Source organism: Hypomesus nipponensis, chromosome 4, assembly GCF_054491055.1.
Source record: "Hypomesus nipponensis isolate SF chromosome 4, ASM5449105v1, whole genome shotgun sequence".
Lineage (NCBI taxonomy): Eukaryota > Metazoa > Chordata > Actinopteri > Osmeriformes > Osmeridae > Hypomesus > Hypomesus nipponensis.
In genome coordinates this window covers 10,651,277-10,668,049 of record NC_140364.1, presented here as the reverse complement: position 1 = coordinate 10,668,049, position 16,773 = coordinate 10,651,277, and the positions used below count along the sequence as shown (strand labels likewise).

The 16,773-nt window shown below is 50.5% G+C and overlaps 1 protein-coding gene across 6 annotated transcripts; it reads right to left on the bottom strand.

Moving 5' to 3' along the window:
• Positions 1 to 18: 18 nt before the first annotated feature.
• ubap2l (ubiquitin associated protein 2-like) lies at positions 19 to 16,617 on the bottom strand. 6 transcript variants are annotated; one of them, XM_084696399.1, is made up of 30 exons: positions 16,509 to 16,617; positions 14,860 to 14,997; positions 14,300 to 14,377; positions 14,019 to 14,129; positions 13,752 to 13,926; positions 13,522 to 13,617; positions 13,334 to 13,379; positions 11,285 to 11,329; positions 10,471 to 10,577; positions 9,800 to 9,868; positions 9,625 to 9,677; positions 9,343 to 9,428; positions 8,950 to 9,130; positions 8,487 to 8,688; positions 8,055 to 8,386; positions 7,674 to 7,849; positions 7,263 to 7,383; positions 6,945 to 6,984; positions 6,575 to 6,764; positions 6,397 to 6,463; positions 5,942 to 6,254; positions 5,740 to 5,828; positions 5,602 to 5,655; positions 5,390 to 5,471; positions 4,834 to 5,051; positions 4,304 to 4,403; positions 3,478 to 3,603; positions 2,190 to 2,257; positions 1,813 to 2,007; positions 19 to 1,665 (listed from the first exon to the last, which is right to left on the bottom strand). In XM_084696399.1, exons 2-30 carry the CDS (start codon positions 14,953 to 14,955, stop codon positions 1,570 to 1,572), a joined length of 3,612 nt encoding a protein of 1,203 aa, XP_084552525.1. In that variant the 5' UTR covers positions 14,956 to 14,997; positions 16,509 to 16,617; the 3' UTR covers positions 19 to 1,569. The 6 variants fall into 6 exon arrangements, with proteins under 6 accessions (XP_084552525.1, XP_084552524.1, XP_084552526.1 ...); XM_084696398.1 differs by lacking the exon at positions 16,509 to 16,617 and adding an exon at positions 16,332 to 16,502; XM_084696400.1 differs by lacking the exon at positions 16,509 to 16,617 and adding an exon at positions 15,188 to 15,210.
• Positions 16,618 to 16,773: the final 156 nt, after the last annotated feature.

Sequence of the window (16,773 nt, the reverse complement as noted above, 5' to 3'; positions counted from 1 at the left end):
AGATGAGTAGAGAAACAATCAGGGTGTTTTGAGTTTTATTTGATACTGCTGAACCTCCAGTCAACTACCTTAGGACAACACAACCTTCCCTCCCTGGACCCTTTCCCTCAGAAGACCTCAGACCACGATGACAAACTTGGTAACTATTCTTTCATGGAATGAGACAAAGGACAGTCCATGGACCAAGCCAGGGCATGAGAGTAAACCTAAATACAGAATCAAAAGGACACTGCTCTATTTACAAGCACATGATACAAAAATAAAGTTTCTTAAAAAAGACATTCACATCCAAAATGATGAAAATGTCTTTTTCCTTTTTATTTCCTTAATATTTATATTTTTACAAAATAAAAAACATATGAAACAAAAAATGCTAACAAGTCTGTGAGGTTTTGAGAAAGGGGTAGGGGAAAGCAACTGAACAAACAAGGACTACAGTACTTGTGTATTTTATATATGTACAAGACAAGTTTATCCATTTAAATTATCTTTAAAACGCACAGTACAAAAAAGAAAAATCACTGACAAAAACCCATGGTACAATTCTTTCCCTCTGTATTCAATGCTGCTTACAAAATAATGGGGGACAGGTGACCACAGGGTGAAGTGTGTTAGAGGGGGGGGTGGGGGCTTAGAAAATGAACTTGAACTTCAACAGGGAGGAAGGTGACGGGTGTGTATTGGCCTGTCATGTAATGCCATTTACTGTGAAGATTTACTGCATAACATGTAACTTAACTTCAGAAATGGGAACGACTATTACATGAGATAACTGAGGGGCGTGTACTTCACTGATCTGTTTGGCAGTAACAAGAGAAGCAGTACACACCCAAGGCATCCTAGTAGACACACACACTCACGCAAAAACACACACACTCTGCACATATGTCAAGCTAGTGCGCTCGCATTATACATCTTTATATATATATATATATATTTATATTTTGGTAAAAAATAAACTTCACAACTCTTTCTGCCAATTTAGAGAAATCTTCCATGGAACTAAAATATTGTAAAAACTCAACAGGGAACAGAAATTATTTGGAGTATTCGGTTAGGGTGATACAATTAGATGTCTGGGGGGAGGGGGGGGGGGTTCAGAAAAAGAAAACAAGCCTGTCCCCCACCTTCAAATACATCGTCCTTCCTGTCCATCAGTAAAAAATTTAAGGAAAAGAACAGAAAGGACCAACCAAATACATATTCCTTTAGAAAACAGCTCTATGTTACATACAACAGAGAAAAGGAGGGGGGGGGGGGGGGAAGAGGAGACGACCACGGTACAAATTCCAAACACTCAATCATAATCATCATCTTGATGGTTAAATATAACCATTTTGCTGCAGACCTCTCCATTAAGACTGTCCCCTACCCTAACCCCATCACTGCTTTACAGAGCTCCTTATCGACACAGTGGAGGTGGTTGGTACTGCAGGTATGCTGAGCCCAGAGAGCAGGGGATAGGATTTTTGTGGGAGAAAGAGGGGTTATGTGGAGACCACACAAAGGAAAGGAAGGATCCCCTCTTTTCCGATCAGACTTCGGGACACAGAGCTGGGATGATGTGTGTTAGTTGGCCCCCCAGTTGTAGCTGCCATAGGCAGTCTTGTTGATCTGGGACTTCTGTTGAATGGATGCGTTCTGGCTGCGCTGTCCAGTGCCACTCTAGTCGGAGAGACAGAGAGGCCAGAGAGGGAAACACAGTGAGGAGGCCTGTTGTATCCATCACAGACAGCACATTTTTTTTGCTATAAAAATGCATGGGATGGGTGTAGCTGCATAGGGAACAAGATGGAACCCAGTGTGTGGTACCTGTCCATCCTGCTGCAGGTGGTGGTGCAGGATCTGGGAGTGGGGCTGCTGGTGCGGAGCCAGAATGTGCATGAAGGGTGCTGGGGCATAGCCAGCCCCGGCGGGGGGGTTGATGGGCCCCCCGCTGCCCAGGGCCGAGGGCAGGCTGAAGGAAGCGGTTGGCGTGCCAGCGTGGAAACCCTGCTTCTCAAACGACTAAGAGATGGGAGGAAGCCTTATTAGTTAACATTGTAAAAGTCGCCGGATGGCATATAAACTACTACAGCTGCTGCCAAATTATCCTTGGCCAACCATCCACCCCCCCCCCCCCCCCCCAAAAAAAAAGAATACAAATATGTAGTTAGAAATCAATGTCCATCAGTCAAGTTCTCTCCTACCTGTGTCTTTGTGTAAACGGACCCTGAAATGTCTGGTACTCCCGTGTTGCTTGATGTCACTGAAACTCCTGCGTAGAGGACACATGGAGTACATTGCGTCACTACAGGACATCTACCAATCAATCCCTGCCAGAGTGACACAGGGAAGCCCCTGCCAGAGCCACAGGGAAACCCCAGTGTGACTCCATCCAACGAGTCACAGCCATCTGTGATGGGCACTGGGAAATTCTAGATCTCTTAGTAGGTTACCAAACATTCTACAGCGTTAAAATGCTCTCGGGGAGTGCATTGCTTGATGACGGCATGAGAGGATGGTGATGGAGAAAAAAGTTGGAAGAAAAGAGAATTATGTAGCCGTGTCAGTTTTGAGCATGATGAAGGCCAGAGTCTTGTTTGGTGTTGAGCTGACCTCCATCATTTTGTACAATGGTTTTCAAAGTGGGGTCTACGAACCATATCCAGGTGGTCCGCGAAATAATTTTCCATAAATTATAAAATTGTGCTTTATCACTACAAAGCGGGGAAAAAAATAAAAATCTACAGATGGGGACCATTTTCACCAATAAAACAAGCAGTGTCCATTTAAGAGCACAAAGGGTATGCTGAATGCATGTTACGATTATGGGGGGAGGGCCTTGGAAAATGTTCTCCCCTGGAAGGGGTCCCTGGCCCCCGAAGGTTTTAGACGTGAAGAGGCAGCACAGGGTCATGTGCTCCAGAGCAGACACAGTAGGCCACTAGAGACAGGATCACCAGCCACAACACTAGCTAGCATTATACTCTCACTTTTGAGAAGTAAGCAAGCAGCAACTATCCTAAGCATTGGGCTTCCGTGTCGTCCGTTTCACCAGCTTCACCCAAGAGGCCAACCACACAGGGACATCTGAGAGATGAACACCGAGGCGACAGCACCACAGGAGGAGAGCGCAAGCAGCACAGAGAATGACGAGGAACACCCAGGGCTACGCAACACCTGTGAAGAGGCTGAAGACACCTCCACTGACTTGGACACCAGACCAGGCCAGCTTAAGAGGCCGAAAAAAGGACGCGAAAAAAAGGGGCTTTCGGCTCCATCTGAGGGGTTTTATTGTACTTGGTGGCGTCAGGTGGTGTGTAGACCTGGGAGGCCCTCTGCAGGAGGTCCAGGCGTGATGGCCGTCAGGATGGGGGCTCCGCTCAGACGTGGTGAGCAGCGATGAAGGAGAGGACGGATGGATGGAGCGAGGAGGTGATGGGAGGACAAAAGGAAGGGGGGGAGGGGGGGGGTTGGGCATGTGGCGGCACTCACCGACTCCTGGCCCGGTGACAGAGCTGGCTGGCTTGTTTTGCGCGGAAGCGGTGGCGGCCACGGCAGTGCCGTATCCACCCTTACAGAAATCCCCACTCCCCGAAGCCTGGCCCATATCCTCATAGCCTGCAACAGTCAGACACACAGCCGCAGCCCACAGCGTTAGACACACCAGGCGGGGGGAGGAGGGGGGAGTTGGATGGGTAGGTGGAGGAGGGGGGGCGGGGCAGGCAGGGGGAGGGCACGTGGGACACGTGTGGTGGGTGGGGCAGAAGCAGGAAGCAGCGAGTGGTGCAGATTTAGGAGGATAGAGGTGCATTGTGAACCGCAGGAGGAGAAAGCTTGCAAGCGATGAGGGGCACACTGGATGATGGGCTGAGGCATGGGTGAGAGGATGGATGAAAAAATAAAATAATAAACGAGGCAGGGGATCCTCGGAGAGGAGAGAAGAATGAGCACTCAGGTTGGTGTTGAGTGAGAGAGAGAAGTTTCTGATGACCACTGAGAGACTGCGTGAAGGGAGAAGCTGAGCTGAACTCCTGTTGCTTGATGAGCAGAAGCAGTCGAATGCTAGACAGCAACAGACGACACCCCCCTCCCTTCCCCAACATTAAACAAGAGGACATAACTCAAGTCGACCTTTCCTCACTCAGGTACAACCTAAACAAAAATACACAGGACAGCAGATTGAGGACAAATCGTGGCCATCGTTTTTCCCCCCATATGTTTCAGTGGATGGTTTTAGGTTGGGGGGGGCATCCGTTGCTGATCCATGAACCTGAACTGCTGCTTTGTACAGCCGACGTGTAATGTGGCGGTGTCTCACCGGTGCTGTATCCGTGGGAGCCGTAGCCGGCGTTCTGCTGAAATGGCGTAGCCGAGGCGCCAACGTTCACACCGTGCTGCTTGGATGAGGTAGGAGCCACCTGGGGGGGGGGTCACACACGGGTCAGAACTGCTCTACGACCACACACACACCCAGTGTCACGCACACACCCAGTGTCACGCACACACACAGTGTCAAGCACACACAGTGTCAAGCACACACCCAGTGTCAAGCACACACAGTGTCACACACACACCCACAGTGTCACACACACACCCACAGTGTCACACACACACCCACAGTGTCACACACACACCCACAGTGTCACACACACACAGTGTCACACACACACACAGTGTCAAGCACACACAGGCACGTCTACAGAGAAACAACCCTGGGGTTCCCTGCATGCATCAGCGTTAAGTCACCATCACAGCTTCAAAACCCCTTCCTCCTTCTCTGCATTGTGAAAACACGGAGCTAGTCGGTGGTCTCCCCACCAAGAGTGAGACTGGCAGACTGGTGCTTACTGGGAACATGGCAGGGCCGTATTGGAAGGTGTTGGGCAGCCCGGGCACACCGGTGTAGTAGGGCAGGCTGGTGTAGCTGTAGCCGGGGGGCAGCGCCGGGTTGAGGAAGGGCTGCTGGGCGCTGTGGTGGCTCTGGCTCTGGTTCTGCTGCGTCTGGGCCAGCGTGGTGGAGGGGGACGGGGAGGACGCGTCGCCGCGGCCAAACTTTGATAAGTCGCCTAAAATGGGGGGGCGGTGGTGAGAGAGAGGCTGTACAAACAAGATCTTTTCATCTTTTGCCATAAAGTTGAAGAAGATGGAAGAACATTTGATGGGGTTAAATGAGCCAAAAGACAAACTGTAGCAGCTTATCAGTTTCAGTCAGCCACAGTGACCAAGGTCTGACTAGATCTGGTGGCAGCTGCTCTCGTTATGTAGCACACACTGACCCCCTGTTTCCCCACGGAGGAGCAGGCCAGGGTCAACTGCGGTGCTTCGTCAAAAGGCATCGTCCAAGTACACAACACAGCCCCACAGTGAGTGTGGAGGGGGGGGGGGGCAGGAGGCAGGGGCTCACCGGAGTAAGGGTTGTTGGTCAAGCTGCCCTCTCTACCAGTCAATGCTGTTGGGTTGGTAGCAAACGGGATGCTGTAGTAATCCTGAGAAGAAAAAAAAACATTCCTGAGAGTAGAAATTTGATTCCAGGATGTTTATTTCAAAAAGGTGGACGGCCTGTCTCCCCCCCGCCCCAAGAGTGCATCCTAAAATGTCTTCATTGCTTGGACTCACCAGTGGTATTCTGGTCTGCAGCATCTGTAGGTCATCATAGCCATACATCTGAGGCTGAGAGGAACAGGGAGGAAATTAATGAGTGAACAGGCTTCCGTTAGAACCGAGAACGCCGCTTAGACGGCGGGGTGAACTTACAGGGTAGGCATGCAGCAGTCCCGGGGCCATGATGTAAGGGTTGGGCAGCAGAGGGGGCACTCCAGGGGGCAGGTTTGGAGGTGCTTTCCCTGCGAGGACACAAACGCACAAAGGACAATTTTTCAAAATAAAGGCGTCATCCTACCAAGTCACCCCCCTCCCCCTCCCTCCCAACCAGCCTGTCTCTCTCCCTGCACCCCACCTGAGGAGACGGCGGAGCCGCGCGAGGAGGGGACGGAGGAGGCGGCCGTGGAGGCGGCGGTGGGGCCCATGGAGGCGACTGAGGGCGCGCCGAGGCCCATGGCCAGGTTACCGACGGGCCCCATGCCCGAGGGGGACGACACGCTGCACACGGAGGAGGAGGCGGGCGCCCCGCCCAGGGACACCTGCGCCGCCGCCGTCACTGAGGAGCCGGAGGAGGAGAGGGGGGGGATGGAGGAGGAGGCCGCCGCCGCCGACACGGACGAGGGGAAGGAGGACGAGTGCAGGCTGGAGTCTCCGTCAACGCCCTGGTGCTGGGGAGCGGCATGGGACGGGACAGGGGGAGAAGTAAGGCGTCAGTGGGATGAAATAGCCATTTCCACATTATGGTGACGAGATTTTTAAAAATACTTCTGCTTCCCCTCATCATGGAAAATGCAAATGCCCACTACTCACCAGTAAACTAGAATTTGACGTGCGCCCGGATGACTGAGAAATACTATTTTGTTGTGTAGGTAGAGAACTGGAGGGAAGGAAAAAGAACAAATCAGCGGACGGAACATTCGGGTCCATTCCAAAGAAACTGCACTTCAGCACAGTGGGACCAGAGTGTTTGAACATGTTGCGTTCTTACTTGCTGTGCTGAGGCGGGGGCATGGAGCTCGGAGGCAGGTCTTCGTTGTGCCCCAGAACACTGAGGGATGTCTGATTGGATGTGCTTAGCAGAGAGGCGGGTCCTGAGCCTCCGTCGTTCATGCTGGAGACTGACGCTGGCACGGTCGAATCAGAGGCCGGCTTCACTGACACTGCAGAGCCTGCTGCAGCTGAAGTGATTGAGAAAGAGAGAGGGGGGGGGGGGGGAAGAGGAATAGAAAGACAGAGAAGGGGCGGGTGGAGAAGTATAAGGGAGAATTCTGGGATTAATGCCAATCCAATTAAACAGCTAGAGAACATTCTATAATTGACAGATAGCTTGAAGTAGCGACAGAAGTAGAATGACGAACCTTCCACTGACTGCGTCATCTGGATAGAGCTGAATCCGTTCTGTAAAAACAGGCGAGATGACATTGGTGAATGTTTCCATGCCAACAGGCCATTTAACAAAAGTTCACACAAAGAAAAATCCCCAAGAAAATGAATGAGCAAAGTATCCAACTTCACCAGCAGAATAGACAGTATTACAGAAAAGATATAGCAATGAATGAAAGTCATATGTACAAATGACTCACGTAACCGCCGGTTTGATTCAAATAGTAAGAGGATGAGCCCAGGCGAGCAGACAGGTGAGTGAGGCATGAAGGAGGTGGTGAAGGGAGCCTCACCTTGGTCTGCAGGTCCTTCTGTGGGGAGGAGGAGGTGGAGGGGGGGTAGCGGCGTGCCTGGGGGGCTCTCTGGTCATACATGTCTATCTGACCGGGGTTGGGGAGAGCAGCCGTCGACTCGCTGGAGGACAGAAGGGGGGGGGGGGGATACATTGTTTCCGAGGTTCTCCAGTAGAAAGCTTTTAATGAAGTTTGGTGTTGTTAAGCTCTCTGAACCCCCCAGTCTCCTGGCGTGCTCTCCTAGCATGCTCTCCTAGCGTGCTCTCCTAGCGTGCTCTCCTAGCGTGCTCTCCTAGCGTGCTCTCCTAGCGTGCTCTCCTAGCGTGCTCTCCTAGCGTGCTCTCCTAGCGTGCTCTCCTAGCGTGCTCTCCTAGCGTGCTCTCCTAGCGTGCTGTGGTGCTGAGAGCTCACCTGCTGGGGCTGGTGTACAGGCTGTTTGGAACCTGGTTGCCGGGCGCGGAGGTGGTGACGGGCGGGGCGTCGTACTCGGGGAGCGCTGGTTCAGCGCCGAACTGCAGAGCGCCAAACTGCAGGTTGAGGCCCGAGATGTCTGCAGAGCCAGGCATCTCCACCGCCAGGGCAGGGATCTGAGGTGAACAGGTGGGGAGATCATCAGTACATCATGACAAGGAAAAAAGAAAAAGGTTACAAAGTTAAGTGCCCCCAAAAAGGATTTGGATGACGAGTTTTGATGAACGTTTGGACGCCTCCCCGGAAATGCTAGTGACCATTTCATGTCCAGGCGACCCAGCTATGAGCAGCAGCGTCCTCTGACCGGACAAGAGCGGCTACCTTGGAGGTGATGGAGGTCCTCTTCTTCTGCTGTTTGAGTTTGTGCTGCTGCAGAGGCAGCGGGCTGGAGCCCTGGGCGTCAGACGAGCCGGGCGACACCTGCTGGCCGAGCGAGGGAACGGGCGCCATCTTGGGGAGGCTGGCGGAGGAGGCCGGCGCCATGTGGGACGAGGGCGCGGTCTGATGAGACAGGGAAGCGGAGGAGGAGAGGGGGGGCACGTCTTTGTTCTGCAGGAAGGCATCTATCATGGATGGGGTGGATGTGGTGGGCTGGTAGGGCTGGCGCTTGGTGAAGGGGGCGTGGGCTACAGGCTCAGCCTGGGCCTTTAAATCTGGATGAGGAAGAGGGAGAGAGAGAGAGGGGGGGGGGGGGTTGTTGAGAGTGGAGCTGGACAAATGCATTCTTACATTCAATATGAGAAGTGTTCTCACCGTACTGCCCCAGCGCGGCAGGGCTGGTGTCCCAGGAGGAGGTGGTTGTGTTGGGGGCTCCAGCCTGGGAATGCTGGGCGGCCAGCTGGGCCAGAGCCTGGGCAGTCTTGAACTGCTCCAGGAACTGGGAGCCGCTGGTGGTGCCTGTACAGCCCCCTTTAGGGTCCCCCACCTCCCCGTAGCCCTTGCTCAGCATGCTGACCTGGGGACAGGGACAAGAAGGGGAAGTTGTTAAGATATCTGCCAGCAAGGGATTACCCCAACAGTGGTGGTAGTGGTCTTAAAGTGGTCGTTAAGATGGTATCAGAGGCGACACGTTAAAAACACAACAGCTCGTCGAAACCTCCAGCAGTAAAAAGGTTCCCACAATAGGAAATAAACTTTGGGTTAGGTGTGGCGGTGTACAGAGCAGAGACTGACACCCCAGTGTCAACTTGCACAGTTTTTCTGAGAGCGCCCTCACCATGCTGTGCTGGCTGTAAGGGGAGCCGGAGGAGGGCTGCGACAGCGAGCCCCCCTGTTTGGAGTTGCTGAAGACCAGAGACTGGGAGAGGGGGGGAGGCTGGGCGGCCTCCAGCGGGGGGTTCTCGGCCTCAGAGGAAGAGGACGGGGGAGTCTTTCCCAGCAGCACCGCCAGGTCGATCCTGCAGGGGGCACCAGCGCTCACACATCACAAACTGCCTTCAGACATGGCTGAATGTTCCAACACCCAATATAGCGCGTGCCGTTTAGAAGGATGACGTTGACACGTCAGATGTCGTTGGCTGCAAGTCAGCAAACGTGTGCTAACGGACTTTTCTTATATGTTATATGGGACAGCCTACACGAGGAGGGGGGTGGGGGGTGTCCCAAGTACCTTTGTCCAGCAGTGATGGTGACGTTCTCCTGGGGGAGGGGCATGGATGCTACACTGGAGGCTGTAAATATCTTGGTCTCTGACAGCTGGAGAGGGAGAGAGAGTGTGTGTGTGTGTGTGTGTGTGTGTGTGGAACAAACGGATTGATTAGCAGCAGCACAAAGTCACAAAGATCCCTTTTGGAGTTATTAAAACTAGGCAACATCTGATCCAAGGTTGGATTTCTCTCAATCTAATTAAGCCAAATGGCATGTTTATGAGTTTCAGGGCGGAGATGCTTACGTCCTCGTTCCAGTCCTCGGTGCCCCACTCGTCTGTAGCCGACCTCCAGGCACCTAGGAGAGAAAGAACGGCTCCTTCAACACAGTCCAGTAGGAGGCAAGTAGATGTGCTAAACCAGAGGGGGGGGGGGGGGGGAGGTGTGTGCAGAAATCAAAACAGAAGAAGGAGGACTCACTTTTACCAGGAGCCGATTCAAACTTGGGCTGGTAATTTGTTCCCTCACCCGCAGAAGAATACTCCAGCCCTTTGGAGGTGAAGGGGGGGGGGACAGAAGAGCAGACGAGATGTTAGCAGAGGAGCTAGACAACTTCAACTGCTCCACCATGGCTGGCATAGACCAGGGCATTGGCCACTGGGGGAGGTGAGGACACTTATGTACTTGGGTTTCTTGAGCAAATTAGAAATTCCGCACCACAAGGGAGCCTGGCATTAGGAGGGTTGAGAGAGTACAGGATGGCGTTCCATCCCCTCAGTATCATTCGGCTGTTCACTCCACTGCCTTATATTTGTTGGTCATCTTCTGTCAAAGTGGGTTGGAGCCGACATGCAGTGGGAGGCTCAGACAGACCACTGGCCAGTGACTAATGAGATCCTACTGGGCTGCGAGCCTGGTTCCACGGGCTCCTCTGAAGACATTTGGGGCCGACGTCTCGGCCGACCGAGCCTTCGCCTCGGTGGGCAATTTAACAGTGACGAGGCGCCAACTCCCAATATCATAATCCAAAAAAACAAATGCCTCCGGCACACGGAACGCGGAAGCCTTCACTCTACGCAGATTGAATTTCGAATGGATCAATGATGCATTAGGGCTTGGGAGGCCGGGGGCGGGATGTTTGTAAGACTTACTGGCTCCTTCCTCCGGCTCGACACTGCCCGTGTTGTTCCAGGTGCTTCCACCTCCGTAGCCGTCCTCAGTCTGGGCCGGCTCCGCGTAGTCTGCGGGGTTGAACGTTCTAGAAGAGAAGGGGACACGGTTGAACTCCTACACTCTCTGCGTAGCAACAGGAGCATCTCACCAGCGTTAGGTGCTCAACTTGTGGTAGAAGTCAGAGAGAGATCAGATAAGACAGAGGGGACAGTGGAGGGAGGGGGGGGGGGGGGGGCACAGATGTTGTCTGCTCGTTCGAAGGACAGAGGGGGGGGGGGGGGGGAAGCCGGAATGAAAAGATGAGGAACAAGCGGAAAGGAGGATTTATCGAGCGCTGTTTTCCTGGCACACGAGGTGCGCGGGATGTCACACTCGAGGCTGGCGCGGCACTGAGACATGGCTTCATCACACTATTACGTAGGACAATATCTTTAGAGAAACACACGCCCTCTTACAACCTTTTGCACACGCACTAGGTTCACCCGTGCTGAACAGAAGCCTCTTAAGAATGGTCTGGAATATTTCAGGATGTTTTGCTTTCCAACAGCAGAATCATAGTGGCTTGTGTGAACAGGTTATAACCCCAAGTTCAAAAACATGTCTCCTTCATCTCTCCATATCAGGTTACCAAAAGGTGAACTCCATCTCTGGCCCTGACACTCCAATCATTCTACATCCTCCCTTCTCTGTGGTGGCATTTACAGACCTCCCCCCGCCCCCTCCCTCCCTCTCATCCCCAACACACAGAAAGCAAGATTCACACACTTGACACGCCAGTGGCGGTGCACTCACCTCTCGTCTCCTGAAAAATCATATCTGGGCCCCTTATCAATCTGGCTTTAGAGGAAAAACAACAGCAACGATTACAAGCAGCACAACAGGGGGGACAGTGGGGGATGCAATGTACGTGAGAATGACAAGACTACTAATAATGTAGGGGGGTGGGGATACATGCAAGGATATTATAACGTCACTGCAACACTAACAGTCTGACACGCACACACAAACCATTGGTGGACACTACATTGTAAAGGCAGTGACACGCTCTACAGGTGTGCAAACAGGTTTTCCCATGAGAGGAACCCCACAACCAAACAGCACGCTCATCAAACTGAACAGGGAACCAGTGCTGAATTACAATTGCAGCTGATCATGAGAAGGAAAGCAGTTAGGAACCAAACGCACACCACGCACATGCAAACACGGGCTCCAGAGGCCACACGGGAACAGCAGCAGAAGCCACGTCCACACAGTGGGACGTCCTGGACACACACACACACACAGGAGCCGTCCCGTCCCCGTCACAGCAAGCCTATGTGCACCACTCAAGGTTAGTTGCTAATCCAGACCAAGCCAAACTTACCAGTACACACACACGCACACACGTTGCTGTTCTAGCACAAACACTGACCCTCTCCCATTTACAGTACACCGTGATTTGTCAAGGAAACCATTGGGACAACAGTAGGAGGGCTTGTGTCCACTTGTTACTTTAAGCGCTGACAGTGGAAGCTACGAACAAACACGTGGGGAGGCTCATCTTATGCATCCTAACAGAGGTTCATCTTTCCTATGATCCATCACAGTCAAAGCCCCAGCCCTCAGTGCGCAACACTCGACACACAAAACCAGGTGGTTTGGACATAAATCCTCATTTTTGGACTTTCAGAAAGGTGAATATGGGAAGCTGGCTTGTCCCTGAAGAAGCTTCACACCCTGTAGGCCCCTCTGAAGGGGGCCATCTTAGCGCCCAGCTCAACCCCAGCGACAGCCCAAACCATGGTCAATGAAGCCATCATCACCAACCACAATGTGTCCAGTATTTTTATGCCTCCAGTGAGTTTTTCCATCCAACCAGCTCTAAGATTGACAGTCTTATGGTTTAATCTGTGTCTCGATTAATGACTAAATTGCAACCCGTTACACCCAATAGGCAATAAATGAAAGCATTAAAAATAATTTGATAAACCAACTAGCACTAAGTACAAGGAGGTGATTTAATTATTAAAGTCATCATTCTTTGAGTAAAACTTGTTGTCCTGAAACATGCTCTTTGACATTTGGCTGGTATGCCATCTTGTACCAAAATATGATCTTAAATTATTTGTTCAGAATCTGAACAATGAGGTCACAACCCCCTGGCTCCAACTGATTGGCTGTTTCAGTTGTTCTTAAAAGAAAAGGATCTTCAAAAACACAGGGGAGGCATAGAAATACAGGCACCAGCACAGCAGCATACATACTGTACATGCATTTGTCTAATTGAATTCAGATTTGATTTACTCCCATTGGTGCAGGAGGTTTAAATAATTGCTTGTGAGTTGTCCAATGAATACTGTCTGAAAGTCGATCCAAACACTTCCTTGGTGATGATATCAAGGGGACTCAGTGACCAGGTTTAGGTAAAATACTCGACATAATGACAACTGCACGCACACGCACGCAAAACAAACAAACGTAGTGCCCCAAAAGACAAGAACACACCATATGCCACAGACAGAGAGCACGTTAGACCCCCTTTCACCCATCTGAACCCCCCCAGTAACACACACACACACACACACACAAAAGACCACATGAAATGGGTCTATCAATATTTGACTATGGGCTGAGAAGCAGTAGTTTGAGACCTGTTCTCTCACTGAGGATTGAGTTACATAAGGGCTGTACTCAACCCACATGCTTTTATTTGATTGGTCGATGCACATCCCTCCCCCATGTGGATTACGGATAACAATGGGCGCGGGGGGGCGGGGGGTCCTGCTCTCTGGTGACCATGGCAACAGGTAAGAGGGAGCATACGGCCCCTCTGGTGCCACAGGAGCACAGGTGTTCACTTACCCCATGCCCTGCGCCGAGAACCTGCCCCCTCGCCTTCCAGAGCCTCCTGGGAAGAGATGGAAGCAAATTCACCCCGCCCTTAAAGCCATTTCCTCACTGCTCTCCCTCATTAACTTAAAGGCTTCTGGTTTTAAAAACACACATCAGCTGCAGTGTAACTGTCAAGCTTGTAAATATAAATAATTTACCTCTTCCTCTGCCTCTTCCCCTGCGGCCTCTCTCTGTGCCCCGGCCTGCAATCCCAGCAGCCTTGCTTCCATCAAGTCCATTTTCCTGACCACGGACTGAGAGAGGAGCATGTTAGAAAATCGTACTTATTCACTTCACAGACACAGTCCTCAGTTATGTGATGATACCGATATGGTCTCTTCAACAAGAGAAAGGCTGAAACTATAAAGTCATGTGACATTCTCCTCACACTCTCGGCCCCTGCTGGCTCCACGGCCGCGGCGCGGGACCCCACCTCGACGACGGGCCACATCCCTTTCTCCTCCTCTCTCCCGGTTCTCCTTGCCCTCTTCCCCGACCTCCGCCTGACCAGACTCTTTGGGCCCCGACACACCTTTCTTCTTCCCCACCATCTCCCAGGAGTCCTGAGGATCAGAGGTATAGCGAGTTGTTCTGGTAGTGCACTAGCATGGCCCTACATGGGTAGCAACCTAGTTTACTCAGAGGTCATACTCACAGTGTCTGGACTGCCCTCCAGCAGCACGTTGATGGCTCTGTTCACATCCCCATTACAGTCATGAAGAGCAATCATTGACTCATCCTGGTCCTTGCCTGTGATGTCAATCAGCTGTACAGGGTGAAGTGAGTAAATGGTGAGTGTGACTGGCGATTATACCTGGTCCCAAAATTGACCCTACCACGGTGGACTTAAGAGTGCATAACTAATTGGATCAGACAAGCCCATCTAAGATAACTTAGTAGGTCGTTGCAAAAATGCAGGATGCACAAGAAACTCACCTGCTTGACCTTCTCTTCAAAGTCGGCATCATTGTGGTCCGAAATCATCTGCGCGAGTCGGATCTGCTCAGCGGTGGCCTGGGAGGGACAATTAGATCAGCTTCTAAGATCACTTTACATTTATGGGTCTCCCTTACATCAATCTCAATTACAGAACTTATTTTAAAGACAACAGACCCAAAGTGCTTAAATTTAGATTAATATCATTTAAGCTCTGCAAAAATCTTGGTAGTATAGATGGGTCTAGGCACAGCTGGCTGACAAGGTAAAATATTTGTGTGTCTTCTACTCAGGCCTATACATTTACATTTAGTCATTTAGCAGACGCTCTTATCCAGAGCGACTTAAAGTAAGTACAGGGACATTCCCCCCGAGACAAGTAGGGTGAAGTGCCTTGCCCAAGGAGACAACATAATTTGGCACAGCCGGGAACCGATCTGGCAACCTTCAGATTACTAGCCCGGTTCCCTAACCGCTCAGCCGTCTGACTATAGACTCCCAGAACTTCGGAGAACCTAATAAAGGTAGATGTGTGGATGTGAGTCAGGAGGTAGGGTTACCTGAGGCCTCTGCTTCTGCTGTGTGTGACTCTGTGTCTGGCCCTGTGTCTGCTCCCAGCTGCCCCGGGCTCGATTTCCACCCACCGATGTCATCATTTACAGTATATACAAATAACAGTATTTACAAAGAAATAACACCTGTCAGAGAAAAAACAGCAAAAGATTAAGTTGAATATGATTTCATCAATGTGTAATCAGTTACAAAAAGTAATCGTTGAAAGAAAATGTGGTCACTGTGGTACATCGGTGAGCATGAATAATGTTACTTGCTAGTAAAATGGCAGTTAACAACTTGGTGGTAACCAACAGCCGAGTAGCTGATGCTTACTTAAGGAGCGGCAGAAGTAGTTTACTGTGCCCTCACCACGACCTGTTTGGTTTGGACAAACCTTTATCACATTTCACGCGGGGTTTAACCCGGGAAGTAAGTTTACCTGGACTAAAGCTATGAACTTCACAGGCTTTGTATTGTGTTATATGGAACCTCCTTATTAAACGTTAAAATACTGACGGATGTGTCGACCATTTATTGCGGTGGCTGACATTTTGAGATGAAAAGCTTCAGTCACATGCACCCAGCTAGCAAGCTAATTACGAGGATGAAACTAGTCTTGGTTGGATAGCTTTACACTGGTAAATTATGTGCACAAGTAGTAGATGATCTACTGTAATGTAACTAGACATCTGACAGTTAAATTTTCTTCGATTTTGAATTAGTTCAGAGCCACATATGAAGCTGATGAATCGAGGTTCGGTTTTAACCCGATGGTAGTTAGCCAACAATGCCTATACACACCCACTGCTAGCTAGCTACATCCATCAAAGTACTGCCATTTAGCTGGACAAGTAGAGACTAACTACAATAGGTGGTCAATTAGCTTTTAGCTGACATTACGTAAAAGGGATGTTTTGTACAAACCGCACTAACGACATATCAAAAAAGATGAACTATCTCTGCATGCATATCGAGCGACCACATACTTCAATTAGAGCTATCAATAGTATAAACATTTGAGGACACCGTGTTCAAACTCTTCGAAGCCCTAAATGAACTTCCGTTTCTCACAATCTCACCTCATGGCGAGCAGCCTGTGACTTACAGCTAACGTTAGCTCGTGTCTAGTGAGTGGTGGTGGTAGCTAGGAAGTTAGGGTCTAACCGGCCAGCAGGAGCTGGCTAGCCTAGCCAAGTATTAGCAGCTAGCAATAACCTAATATCTTAAAGTAAACTTGTCGACATGCTCCGTTTATACAAAATAGTATTGTATGTTGAAATGCGCATTGTCAACCCACACGAATGATAGCTTTATACATCATATAATTGAAATATGAATTCGCATCACCCACCCACCAACGTGCTCTCTGCTTCAGAGACGCAATAGAAGAGCTATAGCGTAACACAAGAACCCGAGGCCCAAGGTAGGCCTGCAGTAGGCCCAGAAAATGAAAATAAATAACAGTCGATATACTGACCAGAAACCTAGGCGATTGTCAGATATTCTGCTATACAATCGACCAAGTGGTCTCTTTGTCGAGCTCCTTGACGGATTTCGACGAAGTAAATCCCCTAAACCCTCAGTTTGAACACCAAGCTGAGGAAATATACCGAACCGACTCGCGCAGACAATAAGCGAGAGACTCGGAATTTACCTGTTTCTTTTCCACTGACACACCAGATAGCTGCGTCACGTGGTTGGTTGACAGGACGCTCCAAGGAAACTAGAACCACTCATGTGATCAACCCTTAATAATCACCTAGAATTATTATTATTATTATTATTACTAAACAAACGCATTGATAAATACCGGGCTCACACTAAATGTAATGATGCTTTGTCAGTTTGCACTGCATCTTATAACAAGGAAGTTGCAATCCAATAATGTTAAATACAGTTGGATACACTGTACAAAACAT